The sequence below is a fragment of the Solea senegalensis genome, linkage group LG9 (genome assembly GCF_019176455.1).
Source record: "Solea senegalensis isolate Sse05_10M linkage group LG9, IFAPA_SoseM_1, whole genome shotgun sequence".
Taxonomy (NCBI): Eukaryota; Metazoa; Chordata; class Actinopteri; order Pleuronectiformes; family Soleidae; genus Solea; species Solea senegalensis.
In genome coordinates this window covers 13913153-13936834 of record NC_058029.1, presented here as the reverse complement: position 1 = coordinate 13936834, position 23682 = coordinate 13913153, and the positions used below count along the sequence as shown (strand labels likewise).

Genomic DNA, 23682 nt, shown 5'->3' with positions numbered 1-23682 from the left:
ACACTATGCATCTCATTGAAGTGGCCAATCGGGCACAGCCCACAACCCACCTACCAAGTATAGGTATGATTTTCAGTCAAAATGCAAGTCAAGGCAAGTGTTTATGCCAGAAAAGGTCCTAAAGAAGTAACAAGTGTACAGCGAGAAAGAGAGAGAGAGAGGCAGAGAGAGACAGACAGAAAAACAAACAGACAGGCTGACAGAAGTAGAGATAGATTTACATGCACACAAAACTGTTTTCCACTGTGTCAACGGCTGTACACAACAAAAACAGGAGTGCTAATTTTGCCAATAACACTGATTGATGGTGACCGGGGTGCTACAAAAAGGAAACACTAACCGTGAAATTAGTAACAACAAAAAGCCAAAGACAAAAAAGTTAGTCCCAGACAATTTGTACAACTGTAAGCTATTTCAATCCTCATCTTAAATTCATGAGATCTTCTTGGAGCCAGGCTGTCTCAGTCTGAGCTGTGGCAGGATGAAACTTGATAAAACTTGTTTCAGATGAATTTCTAAATTCAACAAGATAATGGCGACATAACGGTAGGCAGATTAATAGTTCACTCAAAAAAATCACTAAAATTCATTACTAAATATCGCTAAAAACGTTCCATAGATAGAATCTTGTGTCAAAAAAGGAGCAAAAGAAAAGGCGTGTCCAGATGAGTATTTCAGCTTTGTAATTACAGCCATGTGTGTCAATTCTAACACACCTGAGAATGTTTATCCCACAGCCATTCACGTACAGTGGGCATGTGTGTGCCAATGTTAAAAGGAAGCAGACTTTCTCCCCTGCAGTTGTTTATGCAGTTTCAGAAAATAATAATGAGAAACAACAATGGCAAAAAGAAAATGCAGTATTTCTTTTATTAGACCAAAGATGGGATAAAAGTGTGTTAACAGCACTTTTTTCCCACAGCTAATCATTGTGTAGTGACTGATAAGAGTCAATCAGAAAACACATTTTGCCCTAGTTTCCAAATATGTTTTCAAACTAAAACAGACCCATTAGCAACTCCAAACTTCTTCATTATAACGCTCCAAACCTCTGAGGCAGCAGATGTAACCATAGCAGATGAGATGCTCTGTATACCAAAAAATACAGTAGTGTGGATGTAGCAAAAATCAAATGCTTCAAATCTAAACCAAGTGTTCATTGTGTTTTTAACAGCTAAGTGATGGCGAAGCTGAGACAAATACTAAAATACTAATATAGAGAGATGGGATGGTAACACTGAATGAAGCTATTTCATGTGATAAATAACAACGTTCCCTTTACCTTTCAACAATCCACAATGTAATGTCAATCTCTACCAATGTCCTCAAAGCTTTCCCTCTATCCATTCATCCATTCCTCTTAAGCTTTATGTGCATATTATTGCAGAGGGTGTGGCTACTACACACCATAAAAGACCTCTGTTATTCAGCAACATAATGTTCATTCATTCACATGTTGACTTATTTAGCCATCAATCCATCCTTCTATCCATTTGTCCATTCATTTATCTGCCCACCTCTCTCTTACCATAACCCATAACTGCTTGTTATGGTAGCGGGTGTGGCTGATTGATGCCACAGTGGTACAGACAGGCGACACCAAAAAAAGTTAGTTTCTCATTAGAAAGTTAATGTGGAGTTCAGGCCAATGCTCAGGGGAAGAGTTTGGTTTCAGTTGATTATTTATTTGGTGCAACCCCACCCACACTACTGGATTTAATATGAGGCATTTACTGTACGTAAACCAAAATCTGCTCCTGTTGGACTTTCATGCAAAGCCTCAATTTCAATTTGAATAGAGTTTTGATCTTGAGAGAAGATTGTATTTGAAAGAGACTAGCGCTAAAGTATAAAAGATGGTATTGAGCACATTGGAATTGCTCAGCAGATGTTGCAGTATTGCTTCATATGTGGTTATACAACTCCCAATGCTGTGAACAAACCATGGCAATCACAGTGATAACAATGCAACACATTCTGCGTACGAAAGACATGCATTTCTGATCTCTCTGCCCCACTCTTTCCCTCTTTCACAGCAGGTAGCAAGTCAAGGAGGCCTCTGCCATGACTGCCTGTTGCCATGGAAACCTGTATTATGCATGCATATTGTGTGTGCATGCTACAATCTGACTTGTGCTACAATACTTTCTGCCACATGAACTTCATGACTCCATTTGTTCTGTGTGTATGCATAATATGGTTTTGGCTATGGTTTTGCATATTTTCCTAAATGTGAAAAATTATATATATTATTAAAATGATTCTATACAAATATGCATGATATTTATAAAAACCATGCAATTTTAAGCACCAAATTTCCCCTTAGAGATATTGCATTTTAAATTCTTTATTTACTGCACAGGCTTTTGTCCAACCCATTTGTTTTTATTCTTATTAAAGCTTTGATTTTTGGTGTCTTTTGTGTAATCCACTGAGACAGTTTGTGACTGAGAGGTGACATTTTTGTTTGTTTGTCAGTGTGGGCATACAAGTACGAGTGACAGAAGGAGATAGGATGGAAATCTGATGTCGAGTTTGACTCCGTCCTCCAACCCCCCGCCAAACTGTTCATTGGGACGTCACACTATACTGACACACACTGTGTGTCTGTCGGAGTGTACTGTGTAAGACAGCATTAAAGAGAAGGGGATTTCCTATTAAATGTGTATACAGTGCAGTAATCACTCATCTTCTCTAAATACGTAAAAAAAGTTTGATGGGCAAAGTTCCTTCGATTGTCTGAATTGTAACAACAGATTTACTTTCAGGGTATTATGAGAATGTGACACAGTTTGATACAATTGGAAGCCATAAATAAATAATTGCATCAGTCCAGGAGGAATTATAATTACGAGCAAGGACAATGTGTGATCCACTCCTATAAGGCTGCTCCATATTTGACCACATAATAGACCTTTAATTTTATAGCTGTTAAAATTTACTACCATAGTTGTTTATTCATTAATTGTAAATCATTTCAATTAAGCACATTACAATTATCATTCTCAATTGAGTGTGACCTTTCACTGTCCATCATTATGTGGTAGAAACTCCTTTTACTACAACTAAGACATCTTCATGTATTCAGATGATCCATCCTGCACTGCTTTAAAGGGGTGTACATTTAAATACAGATCATATGGTATACCCTCTCTAAAAATACAGCCCTTGGTTCATTTATGGTAAACCCACTGAGGAACGAAGCATGTGGTTCACACCAAGATAGTTGGCATCTTTACACAGATCTCACTTGTTGATTAGAGGATGGAGGAAAGGCTGATATGAGGAGAGAAGAATGAGCAACATAGGGATGAAGGGAAGACTATTTAGAGGAAAAAAAGGGGGAGAAAGAATAAGAAAGAGTGATTTGGCTTGGGTAATTCTGAGAAGAAGAAACAAACTCTGTGTATGGGCCACAGATGGTCGCTGTTAAAAAAGGGCCAGTGGTTACACTGATAAGAGGCTGTAGACCATACAGCTGGATACACAAACACACATGCACACACACACACACACACACACACACACACACACACACACACACACACACACACACACACACACACACACACACACACACACACACACACACACACACACACACACACACACACACACACACACACACACACACACACACACACACACACACACACACACACACACACACACACACACACAGACACCCAGCTGGACAGAGGTAGGGCGATCTGTTCACTAGCTAATTAGAGACCAGGAGAAAACACTGCGGCTAACATCCATTCAATTTTGACTATATTTAGCAAACATATTTTCCTCATTTCAATGGCTAGATAGTGTGTTGTTCACACCAAAAAAGCAAATATTAAGGCAGTCATTTGTTGCCTCCGGCAATGAAACAGACATTTAATAGATAACTGTGTCTGAAAACTGAGGCACAATATCACTGTACTAAAATGGTAAATTAATATCTATGCTGTTATTCCAGTAATTGTTATTATTGTTTGAACATGTTGTGGACTAAAGATCTGAACGCAAGTACACTCTGACACTCCTAGCTGAGCAGTTGGCATGCCCAGATGGAGCCACCCACATAGCAAAGATACAGTCTAGCATTTCATTCATTGATTTATTTGTCTGCTCTGTCAGTCTGGTAGCCCACTGTAGATATACAATTACATTTTTCAGTAAATGATAAACTTATTGGCTGATTGGTGGCGCTCTGTGAATATGGGGAGGTGAAAGAAAGTAAGCACATATCTGAATGAATTAGTCAAACAACTGAACTGATGTGAGTAAATTTACAAAATGAATAACAGGAGTTAGATAAAAAGATGTGTATATGATCTTCAAGGTCATGGATTAATTGTCTGGTCTAATAGTTCCTCACTTCTTCACTCATCAATAGCTACTGAAAGAACGTCAGCCTGTCACACACACACACAAAGCCAGTGAGTCTAGCCTAAATGGGCACCAATATATGCAAACCACACACATGCACCTGCTGCAGTGTGACCAGTGCTGCTGACACACAAACACTCTGGACAGTCTGACTACAGCTCCCAACAGCTGGCATCCAAAGACAGGAGAAGGGAGGAGGGCAGACTATGGGAGAAAAAAGGAAGACAAATAAAGAGCAGAGCTGAATTGCACTTTTTTTTTGTCCATTCAAGAGGACAACTTGCAGATTCAAGACTGTATATTGAATATAATGAATACATTGAATATAACAATAAAATAATGTTGTCTTTCTGCATATAGCACCATACTGTATAAAAACTGAAAAGTGAGACATAGTAAGAGACAGACAGAGGGAACAGAATCCCTGTCAGAACCTTATTCAGGTTTAAATCTGTCAGTGTTTTGCATCTTAATCAAATGAGGCACAGAAGCAACAGCAGGTAAACATCTGAGTGTAAATGCAGAGTAACTGGCAGCTGGTTGTGTGATTTAGTGACAACCATCAGCACAGACAAAAGGATGAATCTCATGACTAGGTACTGTGTATTTACAAGCTGTATTCTTTAAAAGAAGCCAAAATAGACTCATTATAATCTGAAGGTGTGAATGTGTGTCAGTGTGCCACTGCAATGCAGTTAAATGCATCCTGAATGGTAATGCATTAAACTGCCATAACCATTCTTTGCTTTACATTGCTCTCCTCTCCTGAGGCCGACAACACCCCCATTCAAATCTCCTCCTCCATCCCAAAATATCTCACTCTTCTTGTGCTTTCATGTATTCATCCACCACCTCAACTGTCCTCTTCTTTTCCTTGTTTACTAATGTTCCACTTCATTGTGTCATGGTCACAGTCAGTGGGTACAAAACAGAAGTCTGAGATTAATTAAAGGGATATAATATGTGAGTGATGTATGAATGGGTTATTCAGCAACGTAAAGCAAAGACAACCTAAGAGGTCTGGCAAAAGAAGTGTTAGTGTGTCTCACATTTACAGTTTAAATGCTTACTGGAAAATTAAATACATTGAGATGTTATTGCTTAAGACTTAAACATACAAATGTGGAGGGAAAACTATACAAATGAGAGTAGAGAGTATGGATTGCAAAAGAGGAGTAATTTGAGTCCAACATTATGCTACCTCTGTGTGGTCCTCCCGCTTGAATGCTAACAAGGTCTTGAGGCCCTACATAAACAATACAGCCGGCTGATTAATGCACCTCATTGGGATGCTAACCCAGCTACTGTATCCACACCTCCCTATTCTGTTATCCTCACTTACTTTTACAATCTCTGTCTTAAGGTGGCATCGAATGTTACAAAGGAATGAATGAGGAACTAAAATCACAAAACTGCATTTCTCTAGTATGAAAAATACCATCATGATTTTCCTTGTCACATTCGGATGTGCCATGGTAACTTCCAGTAAATGAATATTTATGTGTGTGTATATATATATATATATATATATATATATATACACACATAAATACACATATACATATGTATATATATATACATATACATATGTGTATGTACATATATATATATACACATATATACATATATACATCTACTGTATATACATACAGAGGTCCTCCAGTTTTGGACAACTAAGTCACCTGAGTTCACTGTAAATGAGCAGGTGTTATACTTGCTGTGGACCACACTGATGGTGTAGTCAGCATGACTACTGAAGATGATAGATGTTTAACCAAATAGTCAATGTCTACAATTGGTTTAAGTGTCAAAGTGAAATGTAATTACATTCCTGCCTGAGATTAACTGTTATGAAGAAGACAGTACAGTAAACTAGTACAATTACTGTGCTGTATGAGATTAACAAGAGACAAAAGTACGGGTGGCCTCAGGATAGAAATCCTCTGCTAGAAAACAGTCTCCGGGCAGACTTGAGATGCAAATTTATGCTAACTGGCCTACTGTATCCATGCAGTACTATGTCATAACTGTACATGTTGACTTCAGCTGCAGATTACAATTCAAATGTAGGTCATGGAGGAATTTCACCCCATCCACAACCCACCACTCACTGTATTCCTTTGATTGCTTCCTTTGAGCTGTTCTCTGTCTGATCTAGATCTTAATCACACACTCACACAATCCACAATTTCTGTGCACAGTTCACTTTTTGCATTCTGTGGTTAATCCTTTTCTCCCACCCCACTGCTCTCATGTGGTACCATAACGTTAACATGGTGCCTGAGCTAATCTAGTCAGTAAGCAGTTGGCCAGTTCAGTGAGCGGTCAACGTCAAGACAAAAATAAATGCTCAAAGAGAAGTACACAGTATCCCATGGGAAAGTACATGATGGAAAAGGAACATTTTGGTGAACTCCCTCAAATGCCATATTCACGGAATGAATAGTACAAAATCTTTTACGGTGTTGAAATGTTTCACACCTGAGCTGTCACCTTATTAGCCAATTGAAAACTTGCACAGAGATTTAAGGACACATATAACAGCCTCTCTTTTCTATTTTGGCTATGGTATCAAATTTGGTATTAAGAGTACTTTTAAATTTTATGGTACTGGTTATGGTACCAGTAGTACAATTCGTGGTAAAAGACACTGTACATATTTGTATCTGAATATTGCTTTATTTTCAGAGCTGCACATTTAGGGTTAGATTCAATTTTTGAATATTGGGTGGAATGGTGGGAAGCATATACAAGGTTTGGGCAAAATGCTCAATCTTTGGTGTGTATGGGTGACCAAGTACAAAAACACAGGCTACACTCCTTGCAGTTTATGGATTTATGGAGATATAAATGCCTGACCTGTAAATATCTGAAGTACAAAAACAAAAAAGTAATTTGTTGTTGGCTTCATTTACTGGTAGCCAGTGCCTGTGTATTGTTCTACACACTGTCAATAAGTCTTCTGCCTGTAATCTAACAAATTTAACATTTTACTACCAAGTAAGGCGGGTTTAAGCATGTCATGAGATGACCAGCCTGAGAGAAAACAAATGTTGGACAGAGAGAGTGAATGTGTGAGAGAGAATAGATTACCCTAGAGTCCACTCTTGCTCTTTTTCAGGCTTGGTGTCCCACTTTTTCTCTAATCTTCCTTTCTGGTCTGACACACATTCCACAGACAAGGACTTACTAGGAACTCTACAAATGAATTGAAAACACTGCTGTTTTTGTCGGACTACTCCCATCCATATTTTTGTTGAGCCGACAACAGTCTGAGAAACAGTAGCAATGACAACTGCAACTCAACACAATCAAACCATAAAAGCCAGTGCTAAAAGACTCTTTCTCAACTTCGTGAACAAATGAGAAACTGTTGAGTGAAAATACCAGACAAGAGTCACGTAATCATATGGTCTGAAAGTGCAAAAAGTCTGGTGTGATGGTTAATCATTTACAGTTAACAGAGGTTCATATTTCAACAGCAATAAATGACGGCAGCAATAACTGAATTCTGAGTCACAGGGTTTGAGTCATGTCCATCAAAACGTCACAGCCCATAAAAATATTATCAGCAAAAATACCTTAGTTACGACATGTAGAGAAAAACAGGTAAGGCGACAAAAGAGGGTGGAGAAGTCATAGTTGCAGCATAGAAGGAGACCGTGAGGAGAAGCACTGAGAATAGTTTAAGAGATTCGCAATGTCAATGTCCCACTAGTTCAATAACTTTTACAGTCTAAATTTATTTTTTTTGCCCGCTCCCTCCTGACCAGTCTCGACATTCATTGGCCCGCCCAGGTCATTTCAATGTGAGACCCCTGATCTAGAGCACTTCCAGAAGGTTTACATTTTCAGGGCTTCAAAACTCTAGACGTACTGTGGACACATCCAATCTAAATGCTGTAAAGGTGAAGTGTTTTGAATAAAAATTATAACAGTGTAGTGTAGATATAGCCTGAAAGACCTAGTGATTTTTTTTTCCCTGTAGGGGGAGAGATTAAGAGGCCTCTAGGCTGCGAGATACTGTGATAATTTAAACCAGAGACACTCTAGAGAGGCTGAACTATTTGTCCGTACAACACAACAGGACCTTGTTTGCTATAATGACCACTAGATTACTTATCTACCATACGTGTCTGAACCTTTGCATGTATATCCGTATATCCGCATGCACGTGTGTATTTGTGTTAGAGCCCATAACTGTCAAAGAGTGGAAAGCAAGACAGTCTCCACCCCAGTGTCATTCCACATCCATCCATCCACTCACAGACACACACACACACGCTATTCATTCAGAGGGATTTATGAAGTGTCTATAGGACGACATAGAACAATCCAGTCACTGAAAGCTAAGCAAGTCAACCGCACTGATTGAGTAACTTGAATGGACACAACAAAAACCACAACTTATCCATCCATCAACCAAAACAATGGCTGTATTATCTCACCCACTACATGATTGACTCATATCTATTGAATGTATATAAAGAACACAACTTTACAGGCATGTTTAGCAGAGTTTATTACAATTTCACTGAACACAACATATTCCTAAATTTTAAGAATGTTAAGATGATTACATGCACATAGATTAGACGAGGGCTTCCACCAGTGGCTGTTTGTCCATTAATCGATCCAGTATTATTTTACCAATTAATGAATAAAATAAAGTCGGAATTAAATACATTTTATTTTTAACTATTCCATGTAATTTTCAAAGTGGCACCTGTGATATGCATATAGTGCTTGGGCTAATGTCAAGTACTGCTGTATTTTTGAAGCTTGGGGTTTTCCTTATCATTTGCATGAAACTGAGTTGAACTCTTTTGCTGCCACCACTTTCTAAAACTTTTTTTTTCTCGTGACAGGGACGGACTGAGTGACCTAACCTTTTGTCCAAGTTATACTTTGGAGTAAATATTGCAGCAGATGGCTCAAAAGGCCAGTCACACAGTTACAAGCTGATGACGGCATCCCACAGTGCATGCGTCACTGTCCTGTGTCACTGTCTTGTGTATTTATGCAAATGCGTAGGTGTTGCACTGTATTCCTAGTAGTGACACATCAAAAACAAGTATGACCTAACCAACACTGAGCACACAGACACACCTATTATTTCTATTATTCCCCATCAATACCGAGCACTTTCCCTGTAACTCTGCCTCTGGTGTTGTGGTGTTTGCTGACAGAGACCGGCTGTGCATGCACCTGGCCTCGACAGCATGGACACACACAGGAGGTGATGGTGTCGGTGCAGAGGAGAACCAAGGACATGGAGAAAAGGAGGAAATGACAGAGACAATAAGAGGGGAAAAAAACATGCATAAACGGCATGGAGGGAGGAATAGCGCTCTAAACAGCAAAAGCTGACAGCATGTAATGAAATACTTATGCTTGTTTTCTTGGCTGTGTGTTCAGTTTATTCAGTGAGATATCAAATACAACCATTTTGTTAAATTTGTCTTTTTGGCTGTAACTTTCAAGTTTATCATGTAAGGACACCCAGAGTCCTTTAAAATGTATGTGAATTCATTCATTTATATACAGTCCAGAGTGTGCAAAACAACAATGGTGAGAACCTGAAAACAAGTCCTTTAGTAAGTCCTTTTTCCCTAACAGGATTGAGTATCAGTTCACCAGCTTTTTTGATAAATTAAACCACCTCAGAAAAACACAAGTCATAAGTTCATTTGCCAGAGAAGAGTCTGTTTTGAATTTAGCTTTGCATGCATGTCAGATGCTTCCAATCCAAAGCTCACTGGTCTAACCGGGTTCATGTTTAAACAAAAACAGAGAGCAAACAGCACTACCATGCATATACACATACTGCACACATAGTCAAGTGCACTCTCTAGTTCTCCAGCTCAAACATTACAACTCCTCTCTATCTTATGAGACTCCCTCATAGACAGAAACACAAACACTCACACTTTTCCAAAATGTATTATATCAACGGGCAGATGTTGTATTATCGCAGATGGTTGCAGATAAATCTTTCAAAGAAAGGTTCCTTGTATTTTAATGCGTTTTATAGTGTGAACTAAATGAGTCTACAATGGGATGACAAAAGAGTTTGACCCATAAATTCTCAAACTGCAGAGAGAAAAAACAGCAATAAATCAGCCAGAGGAGTCTATTGTCCCCAAAAAGCAGAGATCATTTTGAGCTCTCTCGTCTCCATGATTGAATCTCTTCACTCACTGTGCAGGCATACATGTATGTGCAAGTGAACACAACATATTAATCCATGGTCTATGTGTGAGTCTGTATATATGACCCATTAACTGATTCAATTGCTGGTTCCAGTGATCTGTAAGATTCCCAAGATGGGGTCATAATGAACAGAGGAGAACAGAGGGTGGATTGAGAGGTACTGAGCTTGTCCAGAGACTGGTATCTAAGTCTGGGGATGGACAGAGGGCAGGAAATTTACACGGCCACGCTGGTCTTGGACCGAAACTGGGAAAAAGGGACAGAGCCCTTTCAAAGAGGGCATTGAGACAGTGGGTTGGTTCTGAGGAATCTGAGGCGGCTCTGTAACAGAAGCCAATGGATAGAGAAGGGCAAAGAGGAAAGGGCTTGATTTTTTTTTTCAAATCAGCTGTATGGTTGCCTGTCAGTGGCACCACACACAGAATGTGCTGAGAGAAAAAGAGCAAAACTGTTCTAAAATCGGTTGCAAACATGGACTTAAAACTCACTGATCAGAAAGCTTATCAAGTGACAATACATCTGCATTAATATAGGGTGAAGCTTTCTGGATGATCTAGTTTAACTGTGAGAAGCTTACATAACAATAAAACCTGAATGTTTGTTTACTAACATTAAACTTTGTAAATGGTTCACTTATTTCATTAAAATGTACTACAACTGTGTGGTTGCAATTCACAGAAATTATATGGTGCGGCACCCAGTTGAAAAAAAAATTATATGAGTGACAGAACAGAGGCCTTATTTAGGACTGGGACGTACATATGCTGACACACGCATGTACACACAAATGCGTAGCTTGAAAATCACAAACCCTAACCCTAAATCTCTCTGAATCTCCCCCTCTCTCTCTCTCTGTCTAACACACACACACACCCTTATTAATGTGCAGCAGTTGGTCTCCTGGGACTCATTCAGATTCAAAGACTACAGAGATCTACAGTATTAAGTTCATGTATACACTCGCTTTTCATTCATCCAACTCCATTTCGTCACATTCATACTTAACGAACAATCTGCACTTTTATGAACCTCAAAAGATGCCATACATGTTGTAGCCTTGTCTCAACTACCAAGACTGAAAATAGCAATAATAGGTGACTATGGCATCTATGCCTTTAATGGAGACAGGCATAGATAATAGATAGCAGTTGTTAGCAGAGGCACAAAGTGCATTACCAGATGACTGGAAATAGTAGAAGGTAAATCTTTAGAGACATCTGGGCTTTACAGCTCCACTTACTCTGTCTATCAGCTAAACACAGCAACATGTACTTCATGAACAGCATGAATAAATACCAATGTTCTAAGAACAAATCTTTTATATTGAAATCTATCAAATTACTTTTTTCTTTTTCAGGGCTATTTTGTTGTGTGATGTGCACACATACACACCCCTCTAGATTAGAAGTTATTTTCAGGTGGTGAACTCATTGTAGGCACAAAGGCCTCTGTGGAACTAAGCTATTCCATAAGGAGGGGCGGCGTTGATATTAATGGGAGAGGTTACACAATGAGCTGGAGTGAGGCAGCATATGGAGGTCAGAAAGATGTAGATCAGCCACTTTGTCAAACTTAAAAAATATAGCAAAAATACGAAAACTTGGTGACTTTTTTTTTTTTTTTCCAGTATAGGAATGTCATAAAATCGGAATTTGAGTCGTTTTTATTAAAAACACACATGACATTATTGATTAAACTATTCCTAATATATACAATAAAATCTTTATTATGAGAAGACATTAAATGGTACAAAAATGGCTTTGATCAGGGACTTATTATCATTCATTTCATCCTGTGCTTCAAACTAAATTGGACAACTCCGTTTCACAGGCCATATCCACTGCCTCTCCACGTTTAATGGAAGACTGAAATCCATTAAAATTTTAAAGTTTTATAAGGACTGCAGCTTACGTGGACATACTGAGCCACCTCCAGTAAACATAAATAATGTTTATGGTTGATTGGTGCTTTGTTTCGCTCAATTGCTTCAGAAACTAGGGGGAAAGAGTGGAATAGTTGGATAACACCGACAATTATTATGATTCCAGGGCTGCAAAAAACACTATATTTCACTGGTCTTCTTCAAAACAGAGAGGATGTGGTGGTTCACTTTATTAATAATGTCTTAATAATATTATATCATACAATAAACTGACTGGCTTGTTAACAAAGTAGGTGAAACTGTGCATACTAAAATAAATAATATAGCTAATAGTTTTTATGTAATTATCAAAGCTAAACCAATTTATCAGGGTTGTTTTCAGCAACCCCACTAATGACAAAATTATGTTAAAAGCTTATGCACAACACTGATAACAGTGATTTGAGTAGTTGTAATGTTCTCTTAAACTGAATAGGCCACTACATTCAAATAATTATCAACACAAAAATACTTTAGTACAAGTGTGTAATCTTTTTAAGTTCAAAGAGAGTGAACAGGCTTCTACATGTTAGCTTTTAGGTAGGTGTCGATTTCATCTCTGCCAATCCAGACGTGTCCAAACAGACTCAATGCAAGAGCTGCCGATAGAGCCACTGGGATTAACAGATACACAGACACACACTCATGTACATGCACCAATTCCCACTGTTCATGCAGAGACAGTGTCCTGACAGCTGCCAACCCACATTTGACACAGTCCTAGATTTCTTCATAAAAGCGAGAAACGATTATTCTATGGGTTGCTTGAGGAAGTCAGAGCTGCGCATGTGTGTTTGTTAATGTGTTTTTGAACATGCAATAAGAAAACTAAGAAACAAACACTTTCGTAATTATCAAACAATTTTACCAATGGTCATCAATATCAACTCTATACCTTGCACTGCAGCACAATTCAGAGAAGAAGCTTAAGTGACACAATGCATCGCCTTGTCTTTATTCCAAGGTGGTTTTCAAGATCAGACACCGGGATTTAAAGATGGGTCAATGGAAGACACGAAGAAGCCTGTCCTCTAATTACTGTACATCTCAAACGGGTAAAACTTGCTCACTGTGAACCTAATGAGATGTTCAGATGCTAAGAGCTCTTCCTATAGCAAATCCCTGTCTGCATTCCAGTAACATTTGTGATTTGTGTAGGTCGCACTTTTCTCAAGCATTTGACTTTGAAATAAAGTTCCTGGAAAGGGTCAAAACAGCATGACTGTGTTTGTTCGTAACATTTGCGCTCCTCTGGTTTGTCGAATGGAATGACCTCATGGTTTTCATAAAATTGCACAACTTACTCGTAAATTCAATCTCACACTGACACAGCAAATGAAATACCTAAATGGAGGTGCACTGGTATAAAAGAACAAAGAACCATACACAAACAGCTTCAAAAAGGAAACAAACGTACACACACAAACACAGCTTTGAAGTTTTATGTCATCTTTGTACAAACATATTAGGTTTGTTTTAATTTAATGGAATTCACTGGGTCCAGAGCTGCTTTTTTCTAAACTTCTTAAGCTGTGTTTCCACCAAGTGGACCAGTTTGGTACAATATAGTAATGTAAAATAGTCTACCCAATACAGCTTATTGGGCAACAGAAAAACGTTACTCCTTTGCGATCAATGTAAATATCCCATGGAAGTCGAGGCAAACGCCGGCAGTCTATTCTCATACAAAGCTTGAAGTCTTATTGAAACAAACAGCCACAAACCCGTTGTTCGCTACATATCTCGCTGGCGTGGCCATGGGCCACACCCTGCCTATCAAGTAAAGGTACTATTCTCAGTCAAAACACTAGCCTGACACAGGGCTTTACCATTCCAAACTGCACTGCACTGCACTGTACCGAACCATACTATGATGAAAACACATCATTAGTTAACTAGATGGAGGAAAAATGAGATCCATGGCCAACTACTTCCATATACTGCAGTGAAATCACATTCTGAGGGAGGTGATAATTAGTTTTGGAGATTACTGACTGTAATGTGATGTAAAGAAATTAGTCCCATTCTGTTTATTTAACACGTTTAGCTTAGTCAAAATGAATAAACTGATCACAACATTGTGCACTTTGCTAAAACATGTCTTTATTCTCTCACCATTTAAAGTTTCACACTCTTATCTCGCCAAACTAAATAGCAATGAAGGTACTAGGATTCTACTTCTAAAAAGACAAAATATGATGATAAATTGATTCTTAAATTGAGTTGTTTCTATTTTCCATATTTTACTGAATTGTGAATCCCATTTTTTCAGACATTGTGGCCTGATGGGTCAGTACTTCCACAAAATTAGACCAAAAAGATGTTTAATCATTAACTACTGATCACAGTTTAAACCAGAGCCATTAGACCTATGAGAGCAAACACTGTCACGCGCCCTTAGGGCAGAGGCACCTCTGTGGGTGCATGGGATGTGTTTGTGCCAACAGTACAAGTACAGTGGATACAGGCAAATGACTGCATGTAATTGATTAACCTTTGTGGGCAGATTCAAGGTTATAAAGCCATTTGAATAAGGGTACAGTGACAGAGGTAAAGGTGTTAGAAAAGCTGATAGAGTGGAAATGTGGCAAACGGAGAACATCATTTGTTGAAATAACAAAAATTAGGTCTCTAAAATAAATTCATCAGCTAATATGCCTGTGTATTAGTGTGAACACAGATAATTTACACAAACCCAAAGATGTGACCTACTCTCCTTATCAGAGTTGCAGCAGGTACGAAAACTTTCAACACTTTTAGTCTAGAAATTCGACAAGCTAACATCATGCATGAACGACATTTGTGAAATGCTGTGTTGTTATGACACAGAGACAGTAAATGATAAGGAAATCTTCACAGACAAAATGTGCATGAGGCAGCTGGAAAAATCGTAGAAATGTGAAGCAAGGGGAGATGCCAAAGCACACTTCGATGTACTTTATCAAACCTAGACAACATAGCAAAGATTCAGTGGAGAAAGTCCAAATCCAACAGCAAAACAGGTGGTTTTCGCAAATCCTGTGTGTGTGTCTGTATTGAAGAACATTTGGGTGCATAGGAGAAGTAATCTTGATATGAGTGCATGGCATGTGTAGTTGTACAGATGGTAGATCATAGAGATTGTAGGTACCGTACATGTATGTATTTTCTAATGATAAAACAGATTCAGTCTTTACTGAGAATGTGGTCACTGGCAGCTTCAATAGAGACAAAGTAGAGGAGAATTGTGCACAACAGAGGTAGGGAAAGGGCTTTAAGAAAAAACTTAAGTCTGCCTTTCGATCTTCTATTCAAACTCTTTCCACTTGGCATTCCAGTCACTCAACTGTAAACTAATAAGATGGAATTTTAACCTGTAAAGAAAGACTTGCACTCTCATTTTGAGTTTATTCTGGTAATATGCAGTAATTACTGCATGTTAATCCTCTTTTCTTCTTTAACCTCAACTGTAAGCTTGCAACCCAGTCCATTGTTGTGAAAAAGACAAAACCAGTGTCTCAGGTTTTCAAGATTTTTCTTCTTTGTTAAAACCACCTGGTTCCCATAAATCAGGTCAAATAAACCCCTTAAACAAAATGCACAAACACAATCAGCATGTAACAACTTAAAACTATAAGGGGGTACAGCCATTTACTGGAGCATTTCCAAAGCTCAGCCTTTACAATACCTTTAAGATTAGCTCATGGATGACTGATTTACTAATATTTACACAAGAAGGTTGTTTAACAACTCCAGTATGTTTTGCATGAAACAATGCTATTTTTCACCAAACGTGGTCCTCGCAACCAACTGTACACTTCAATACGATTGAGAACAATGATGTCACAAGGATACAACAATGTTTGAGTACAACATACAGCTGCTAAGCAGGCTTGACAAAGCTACTCCAACATTCTGTCAACACTGATAATGACATTGTGTGAGCTGCTTTCTAATTTGATAACAGTGAGACTGATCTGATTACAGTAACATGAAAAAGGTGAAAACAGGCCAAGCTTCTGTGCACGGGGTGTCATTTCAGAAGGGGGATTTATATGGGTCGCTGTATAAATAAAAAACGGTTGGTGTTTTGGTTAATTTAGGGACCAGTTAAGTTGCATTTACACTTCTGTTCAATGTAGTCAAAATGCACGTCCGACCATCTCCAGAAGAGGTTTGGCAGATCGGATGACGATCCATCCTTGGCTGTATTTACACATGTACTTACAAGTGGTCAGGTGCTATCCGATAGCAATCTGATCACAGAAAACACATTTTAATGCCAGGTGTAGAGGGGCCCAGAGACTTCCATGCCAAGGAAAGAAACACAGGAGAATAAGAAGATGGAGTCGCCATCAACTTAGTGTATAATATGGCCTCAACAGCCTCTGGCAAATTATCATAAGCTAAATGAAAAAAGACGTGCCTGTCAGCCTGATATAACTACAGACAAAACCTACATCAAAGGCACAGTAACACACAGGTTGTGATGCCTAGAGAACACACTTTGCTCTTGTACTCTGTAAGTGAACAGTACAGTAAGGTGATAGCTTCACAGGTGACTACCCCAGGCACAGTTACACAACTGTTTTGTAGATACAGTAGATTCCAGAGAAGCAGTTCGGTTTGGTTACAAATGACTCCTCAGTAAATTGCACAGCAGAGATCATGTTTTCTCTACCAAACATATTCTATAGGCTGCTGTGAGGACTGACCTAAAAATCAAACTAGTTTTTCACACCTCTGAGATATAGAACCCATAGCCACCAACAAACATATTGCTAACATCTTTAAAAGTGAGTGTTGGCCTTGTTCTCCAGCTTCAAAGGAAGCCTCTGGTTTAGCAAAATACATAAAAGATTCTACACAACCAAGCAAAGATATTGTGTTTAAGGCCTCAATTCATATCTTTCAATATGGAAAAACTAACCCCTCCATTTGCAGGAAGACAATCGTTAGGTAGAGAGGGTGTGTGATAAGACACCAGTTAGATCGAGTTTCCATAAAAACAGTAGTGCAAACTGGTAGGGCTGCAACAATGAATCGATTATTAAAACTGAATTTTGGTTTATGGAAAACAAGACATTGAGAACATCATAATTTCAAGGTTTAGGAAACACTGATCAACATTTACTGACATTTTGTGGACCAAATAACTAATCCATTTACTGCGAAAATACAAACCCAATTAATTAATTGTGAAAATGACAGTTAGTTGCAGCCCCAGAAAAAATATTTTGGGCTACCACAAAGAACAATCAAACTCAGATGACTACAGAACATTTTACACCATTATTTAAAAATAAATAATTACACATCTCCACATTAAAGCTATTTGCAAGATTAAGTGACAAGCAAAATAAAAGGCTTACAAGAATAGGTTGTAAAACAAAAAACAAAACAAAAAACCTCTCACCATCTGTCGTAGGGAGTGTAGTATTACCTTTTATGAATATGTAAACCAATAAAACTGTCTGTTGATGAAAAATATGGTCTTTAACTTTGGTACAACAGTAACATGGACAGGTTATGGGTACACATGACAACGCATTGTCCTGGTGTGCCTCTCTGCTGGAGAGCTTAGCTCTAAAGTGAAACATGAGCAACAGGACACACAAAAACCTCACAAAATCAGTGCCATATGATAGTGTTTACATAAGACACATTGTACAAAAAGGATGTGGAGAGAAAATGATGCAAGATGAGAAACACTCTTCTGCTTAGTCAATTCTTAACAGCAAAACATGTATAATGTGTGATAGACAGAAAAAGAGGGAGCGAGAGAGGAGAGGGGGTGATCACTGCCTCCCTGCACTCCCCCATTACTCTCTAGCTCTACTCCCCCACATCACCACCCCTCTCTTTGTCTCTGCAATGAGTGAGATGATGAATGTGTGTGTCCGTCTCAGTTCCTATTAATAGTATGGAGCAAGGCTGGAGGTGTCAAAGCTGGGGAGAGATGAAATCCCTCACTCCTCTACCCCCATTTCACACACACACACACACAGAGAGCTGGAGCAGACTAGTACAGAGTCCAGCTGTAGAAGAGGTGGGGTATAGGTGGGGGTGCAAAAAGCAACGGAAAAGTGGTAGAGGTTGGAGACAATGCCAGCAGCACAGCTTCAAACAGCACACTGACAGATTTACTACCTATACGATAAAGCAAACAACCCACAAAGTTTCTCAGCACAGTGAGCTTGTGGACTGGACTTGCACAGTAAAGCTACATCTAGACAAACCAAAAACACTAACACATAGGTGCCTAGACTCACATACTGTTAAATGGTGACTTCACTGATTTAACCCTGTCAGCATAGTGCGACAAGAGGGGATTCTCAGAGTGAGAGCTCACTTTTCAAAAACAGAAAAAGAATAGCCAGAGAAGACAATTCACTACAGCCTCAGTCCTCTTTATCTGGGTGCATGTTCCTACCTCTTGAGTTGGTAGCAAGGTCGGCCACTTTCTGAAAGGCGTCCAGGAAGGCAGCCACAGCAACCGCTGTCGCTCTAGGAGAAAACACAATAACAAGTAAAGCTTTAAAAAAAAAATATTTCAATACAAACTACACACAATATCTTATTATTCAGCAAAAGGGCATATATCTCATTCATGACAGGATCAACACTGAGGCACAGATTTCCATAGTTCACCTTAGTTACACAGACTAATTTCCTGGAGACTTATCCTAATCATAAACTCTACTAATCAGACCCTATCCTTTACCTCTGACCCCCCAAAACCCCCAGTAGGGCACATTTTTGACAAATTGTTTGACTGGCTTTTAATCAGTACCTTGTCACTTAATTGTTTGTGACAGACAGATACAAATACACACCCTGTACCAGTTAATCAACTCTTGGCTTTACATGCAGGTGTTGGCAGGAAATGACATAAACTGACACGATGGGAAAAAATATTCTTTCATCTGAAATATTAAAAAAATAAAAACAGACAGACCTGAAAACAAAAAAGCTGGTGGGGCACTGTGACCATTGGCATTTGGATTGGAATGATGTGACTGCAAGTTGTCTTAAATACTAGCAAGCCGTCAATGAGTTTAACTCATGCAGTGTGTGTATATAATGCTCAAGCATGTCTTGAATAAAGCTGTAGTAATAGACCTTTTTCACAGTAGATATTTTTCCACGTGAAATAGTTAAACAAGTGCAGGTTTTACCAATAAAATGTGGGTTCCACTCCAGTTTTAAGAGGGTTGTGCTTGTTGTAAGGGTAGGTAACACCAAAAACTTGACATTTTAACCTTTTCTGAAATATTTGTTGATTTTAAAACTGCATACATGTTTACCATACTTTCTGGATGTGTTCCAATTAAGTGATTGAGAAATAATTATACAGTATGACCATTATAGCATTGCTACAACAACAAATCTAATGATAGCCTAAGACTTGTGCACAGTACTGTATATATTTTGCATGCATTTGCACAAATAATACATACATAAATTTGTGGTACATTTTTGATTATGAATCCCGACCAGTAGTATGAGTGTGCTTGTGTATTAGTGTGTGTGTGTGTGTTTAAACTAAAGTATGCCCTGCTGTGTGAGGAATGTCTATGTGATTACTTAGAGACCGCTGGAATCTGTCTGGCTCAGCAGAGTAACTCCTGAGCAGAGTTTGCCACACTCACACTTACAGTACATGTCAATGAACGGATCAGAGTTGGATCTACTTTGTTCAGCTCTAAAATGGAACAGGGTCCTATGGCAAGTGTCCAAGTCATACCTGCTTATCTGCCATCTTGTACAGTTGGCCAAATTGACTTGTGCCAAGTATTCTGCAGGATAAGATACAGTGTATACACAACAGACTGCAGGAAGGGCAAAATACAACCTCCTCATAAAAGATAAATAGAAGCTTAGTGTAAACTTACTTTCCGTTTTAGACATTACAGGCACTGTTTTAGTGGTACCCCAACTAATCACCTACCTATCCTTCTGCCTGACCAGTTACCTTAGTTGGCTTTGGAGGGAAAACTTGTACAACTGATAAAAACAGACCTCTTAAGATCACAAGTATGGAGATGGTCCTTGTGTGTGCACATGCATGTGTGTGATATCTGATCTCCTCAGCAGAGAAGAGTAGCTATCACTCATGTCACACAAAGAAACGCAACCGACTCCAAATTTTCCAAAGCATATTCAGCAACAAAAGCTTGTTTGTTCTGACTCCATGTGCCTTGATTTGAAAACACCTGTTATCTTCCATGGGCCAACAAGAAACCTTTTTAAAACAACCTAGGAATCCATAAACAACCAGACTCATACCTTTCACCACTGTGCAAAACAATAGCTGTAACACAGTGACTCTCATGTTTGATGTGCAGAGGGAACCAGTGTTTTTTTAAGGAAACTTAATAGTGTGTCTTTTATTATGTGTATTGAATAATGTGAGAAAGGTATTTGCAGAACTTAATTTCCTGCATGAGCTTTTGGCTAGGGTGATATTCTTAAGGGGAAAGTAAACTGGCGAAGTCTACATATGGCGTGTTTGCACTGAGAACGTAAATTTTGTCATCCACCCATTTCCACTGACATTCACATGGATGGACCCTGAATGGACAGATGAGTCTGTGTGGACTGTGGACACTGAGTGCCATCAAACTTTCCATTCCTGTTGATGGCGTGCTCTTGTTTTAATCAAACGAAAAACAATGAAAAAGACAGCAACCTTGGACACTAACTTCAGGTTATGAGAGGAGATCCACTGGTTACCACAAATGTACAACTAAGTGCTCGAAGCATACAAGGAAATACAAAAGAGGGTGAACCCCTGGTGAGAAACTGCCACAGCTGGAATGGAATGCAAGACCAAGTATGCATGTGTGGAACACTAGCCTGACGCAGACCGTTGTTTCAGTATGAACGGAACCACATGCATGTACGCACATTCAACTCTCAATGGACGTGGAACACAATAAGAATGACCTGGCCCTGGGAGATCTTATGAGGATAATTGCCACCTCATTATGAGTCTGACAACAAAAAATTTAGTTGATATTCTTCTACTTCTCTGACCCATCGTCTCATGCCATTCATTAATAGAACTATCTTTATTATCACTCTTGAACTTGAAGTGATTTTGCCTGATAAGTCCTGTGTTGTTGCAGAGCTGACCAGAAGATCCAAGGGTGTGTCCTACAAATGGAAAAAGAAACATACACGCAGGCACACACGGATTCCTTTCTATTTACAGCCCAGCGTGGGTACCCGAGGAACCTCCAGCTGATATCTGCCTCCACTAATTTATAACATGTACACAATGGTCTATGAAATGGATCATGCATTTGCAGCCAAGTCTTGTTGAGTCAAGTTTAACTCATTAATTTAAAACAGGTTTTCATGGAAGTGGTTTTGGCTGAAGAATTTGGCTTTTAATATGAGAGAAAACCATACACTGAAGTACAGTATGCGGCCGTTTATGACTACACATAATGATCATCTGCAAGATAATGTGTTCCATGCTTTAACAAGAGAAATGCTAACAAATTAAACTTTTTCGGGACACTACAATTAGCAACAATTATTATTTTTTACATGTTTTGATACTTTTATGATAAGTAAGACTGGAGACAGAATAATAATGAAAGAGCATTGCTGCAGAGACATTATAGAGGAAAGACAGACCACTTAAATAAGTTTGAATACAAACATCCTTAACATCAAAGAGACACATATCTCACACTTTCCTCCGAAAAGCAAATCATTTGTGTATGTGTTTACAGCTAAGCTGTAAACACATACATACATACAAAATTAATATATATTAACATATCTAACTAAAATAGTACTCTGGTTGTAGGGATTTACGTGCATCTGTTTATGAACCTGTTCAATCTATTTATGGGGTGTCTGTCTACCATCAAAATACTATTGGCCTCCTTCCTGATCACATAGTTCAAAAGCTGAATTTAAAGCTTTGAGGTCTTTTTGCATCACTAGATTAACTTTTACTGTGTGCAAACCTGGCTCGGACCCAGCGGCATTAAACATGACCCACCAAAAAAGACCAAACACTGACAAGTTAAAAGGGGACCGTGATTGGAAATCAGCCAGCCTGTATTCCACCCAGAGTGCGTACTGTGTTCATGTGTATGTGTGCATGTAAGATGGCTATATAATACCAGAAACAACACACACTGACCATATTTGGACCAAAAACAGACAGAACAGCCAACACTGTAATTGGTTGATTTCCTAGTTGCTTTGTGAGAGGGGAGCAAAAGGGGCTAAATTACAGAGTAGTCTGCCACAGGACGTCATTACACAAACAGACATTTGTTGCTACCACTGCTGGCTAGTCACTTATCCAGGCCAAAGTGGGAAGGTGTGTCTGTGTGTGTGAGCCCCTCTATGAAGTCAAGTCTCAAAACAGATTACAGGGGTCCTTGGGTGGGGGGATATGCAGCAGTCAAAGGTGCTAGTTGCTAGTTTTGGAGACCAGCTTTAAAGCAGACAAAGTCTTATTTGTAGGTCGCCGTGTATAAGCCCAGATAGCACACTCCATAGGCATAGGCCAAGCTTCATCATGCTGCACTGCTTAAATATAGTTGTCTCTTTATTAGGGGTGGTTTATTTGATTATTAGCATTTTTATAAAAAATCCCATCAGTTACCGTGACTTCATAATTAAAAAGATACAAGACACAAGACAAATGTTTAACCAATGATTGTATTTATACAAAACAATCTTTCTCCTGCAATGACTACCTAATTTGTGGTGCATCTATTATCACAAGGTGGCAGTGGCAGCAAGCATTTGGATGATATTTAAGAGATTTCTTGAATGCATCTTGAACATGCTCCTCTAAGCCTGACACATGGTAGGTCTAAAGGAAAATATGAAATTTACCAGGGTCCTTGAATGCAGCTCATTAGCTGCTCCTCTTAGCTATGGGTCAATGATTATGCATCACAGCATATTGTTACACTGGACTAAAGACAGGCAACTATTTGAATGAATTGAGCAGTCATTAAACTAGTTTGACCAATGAAATGTATGGGAAATTGTAACTAAACTTTCAAAGTTTCACTGTAAGAAAATGTTCATTTATCTGTGCTGTTGTGAATACTGGGAGTTTGTTCATCAAGATAAGCAGCAGGTGAAGTCCATATCACCATAGAGAGAACACAAGGCGCAAGAGCCCCAATGGCTGCTGATTTACTGCA

General features: G+C 38.8%; 1 protein-coding gene across 6 annotated transcripts in view; it reads right to left on the bottom strand.

The window, feature by feature from the left end:
• LOC122774394 (protein MTSS 1-like) overlaps positions 1 to 23682 on the bottom strand; it is a 48361-nt gene that overhangs the window by 19956 nt on the left and 4723 nt on the right. For all 6 annotated transcript variants that reach the window (XM_044033604.1, XM_044033606.1, XM_044033607.1 and 3 more), the window contains exon 3: positions 18927 to 19000. In XM_044033604.1, coding sequence (XP_043889539.1) covers positions 18927 to 19000 — 74 coding nt within the window. The remainder of the gene's footprint in view (positions 1 to 18926; positions 19001 to 23682) is intronic.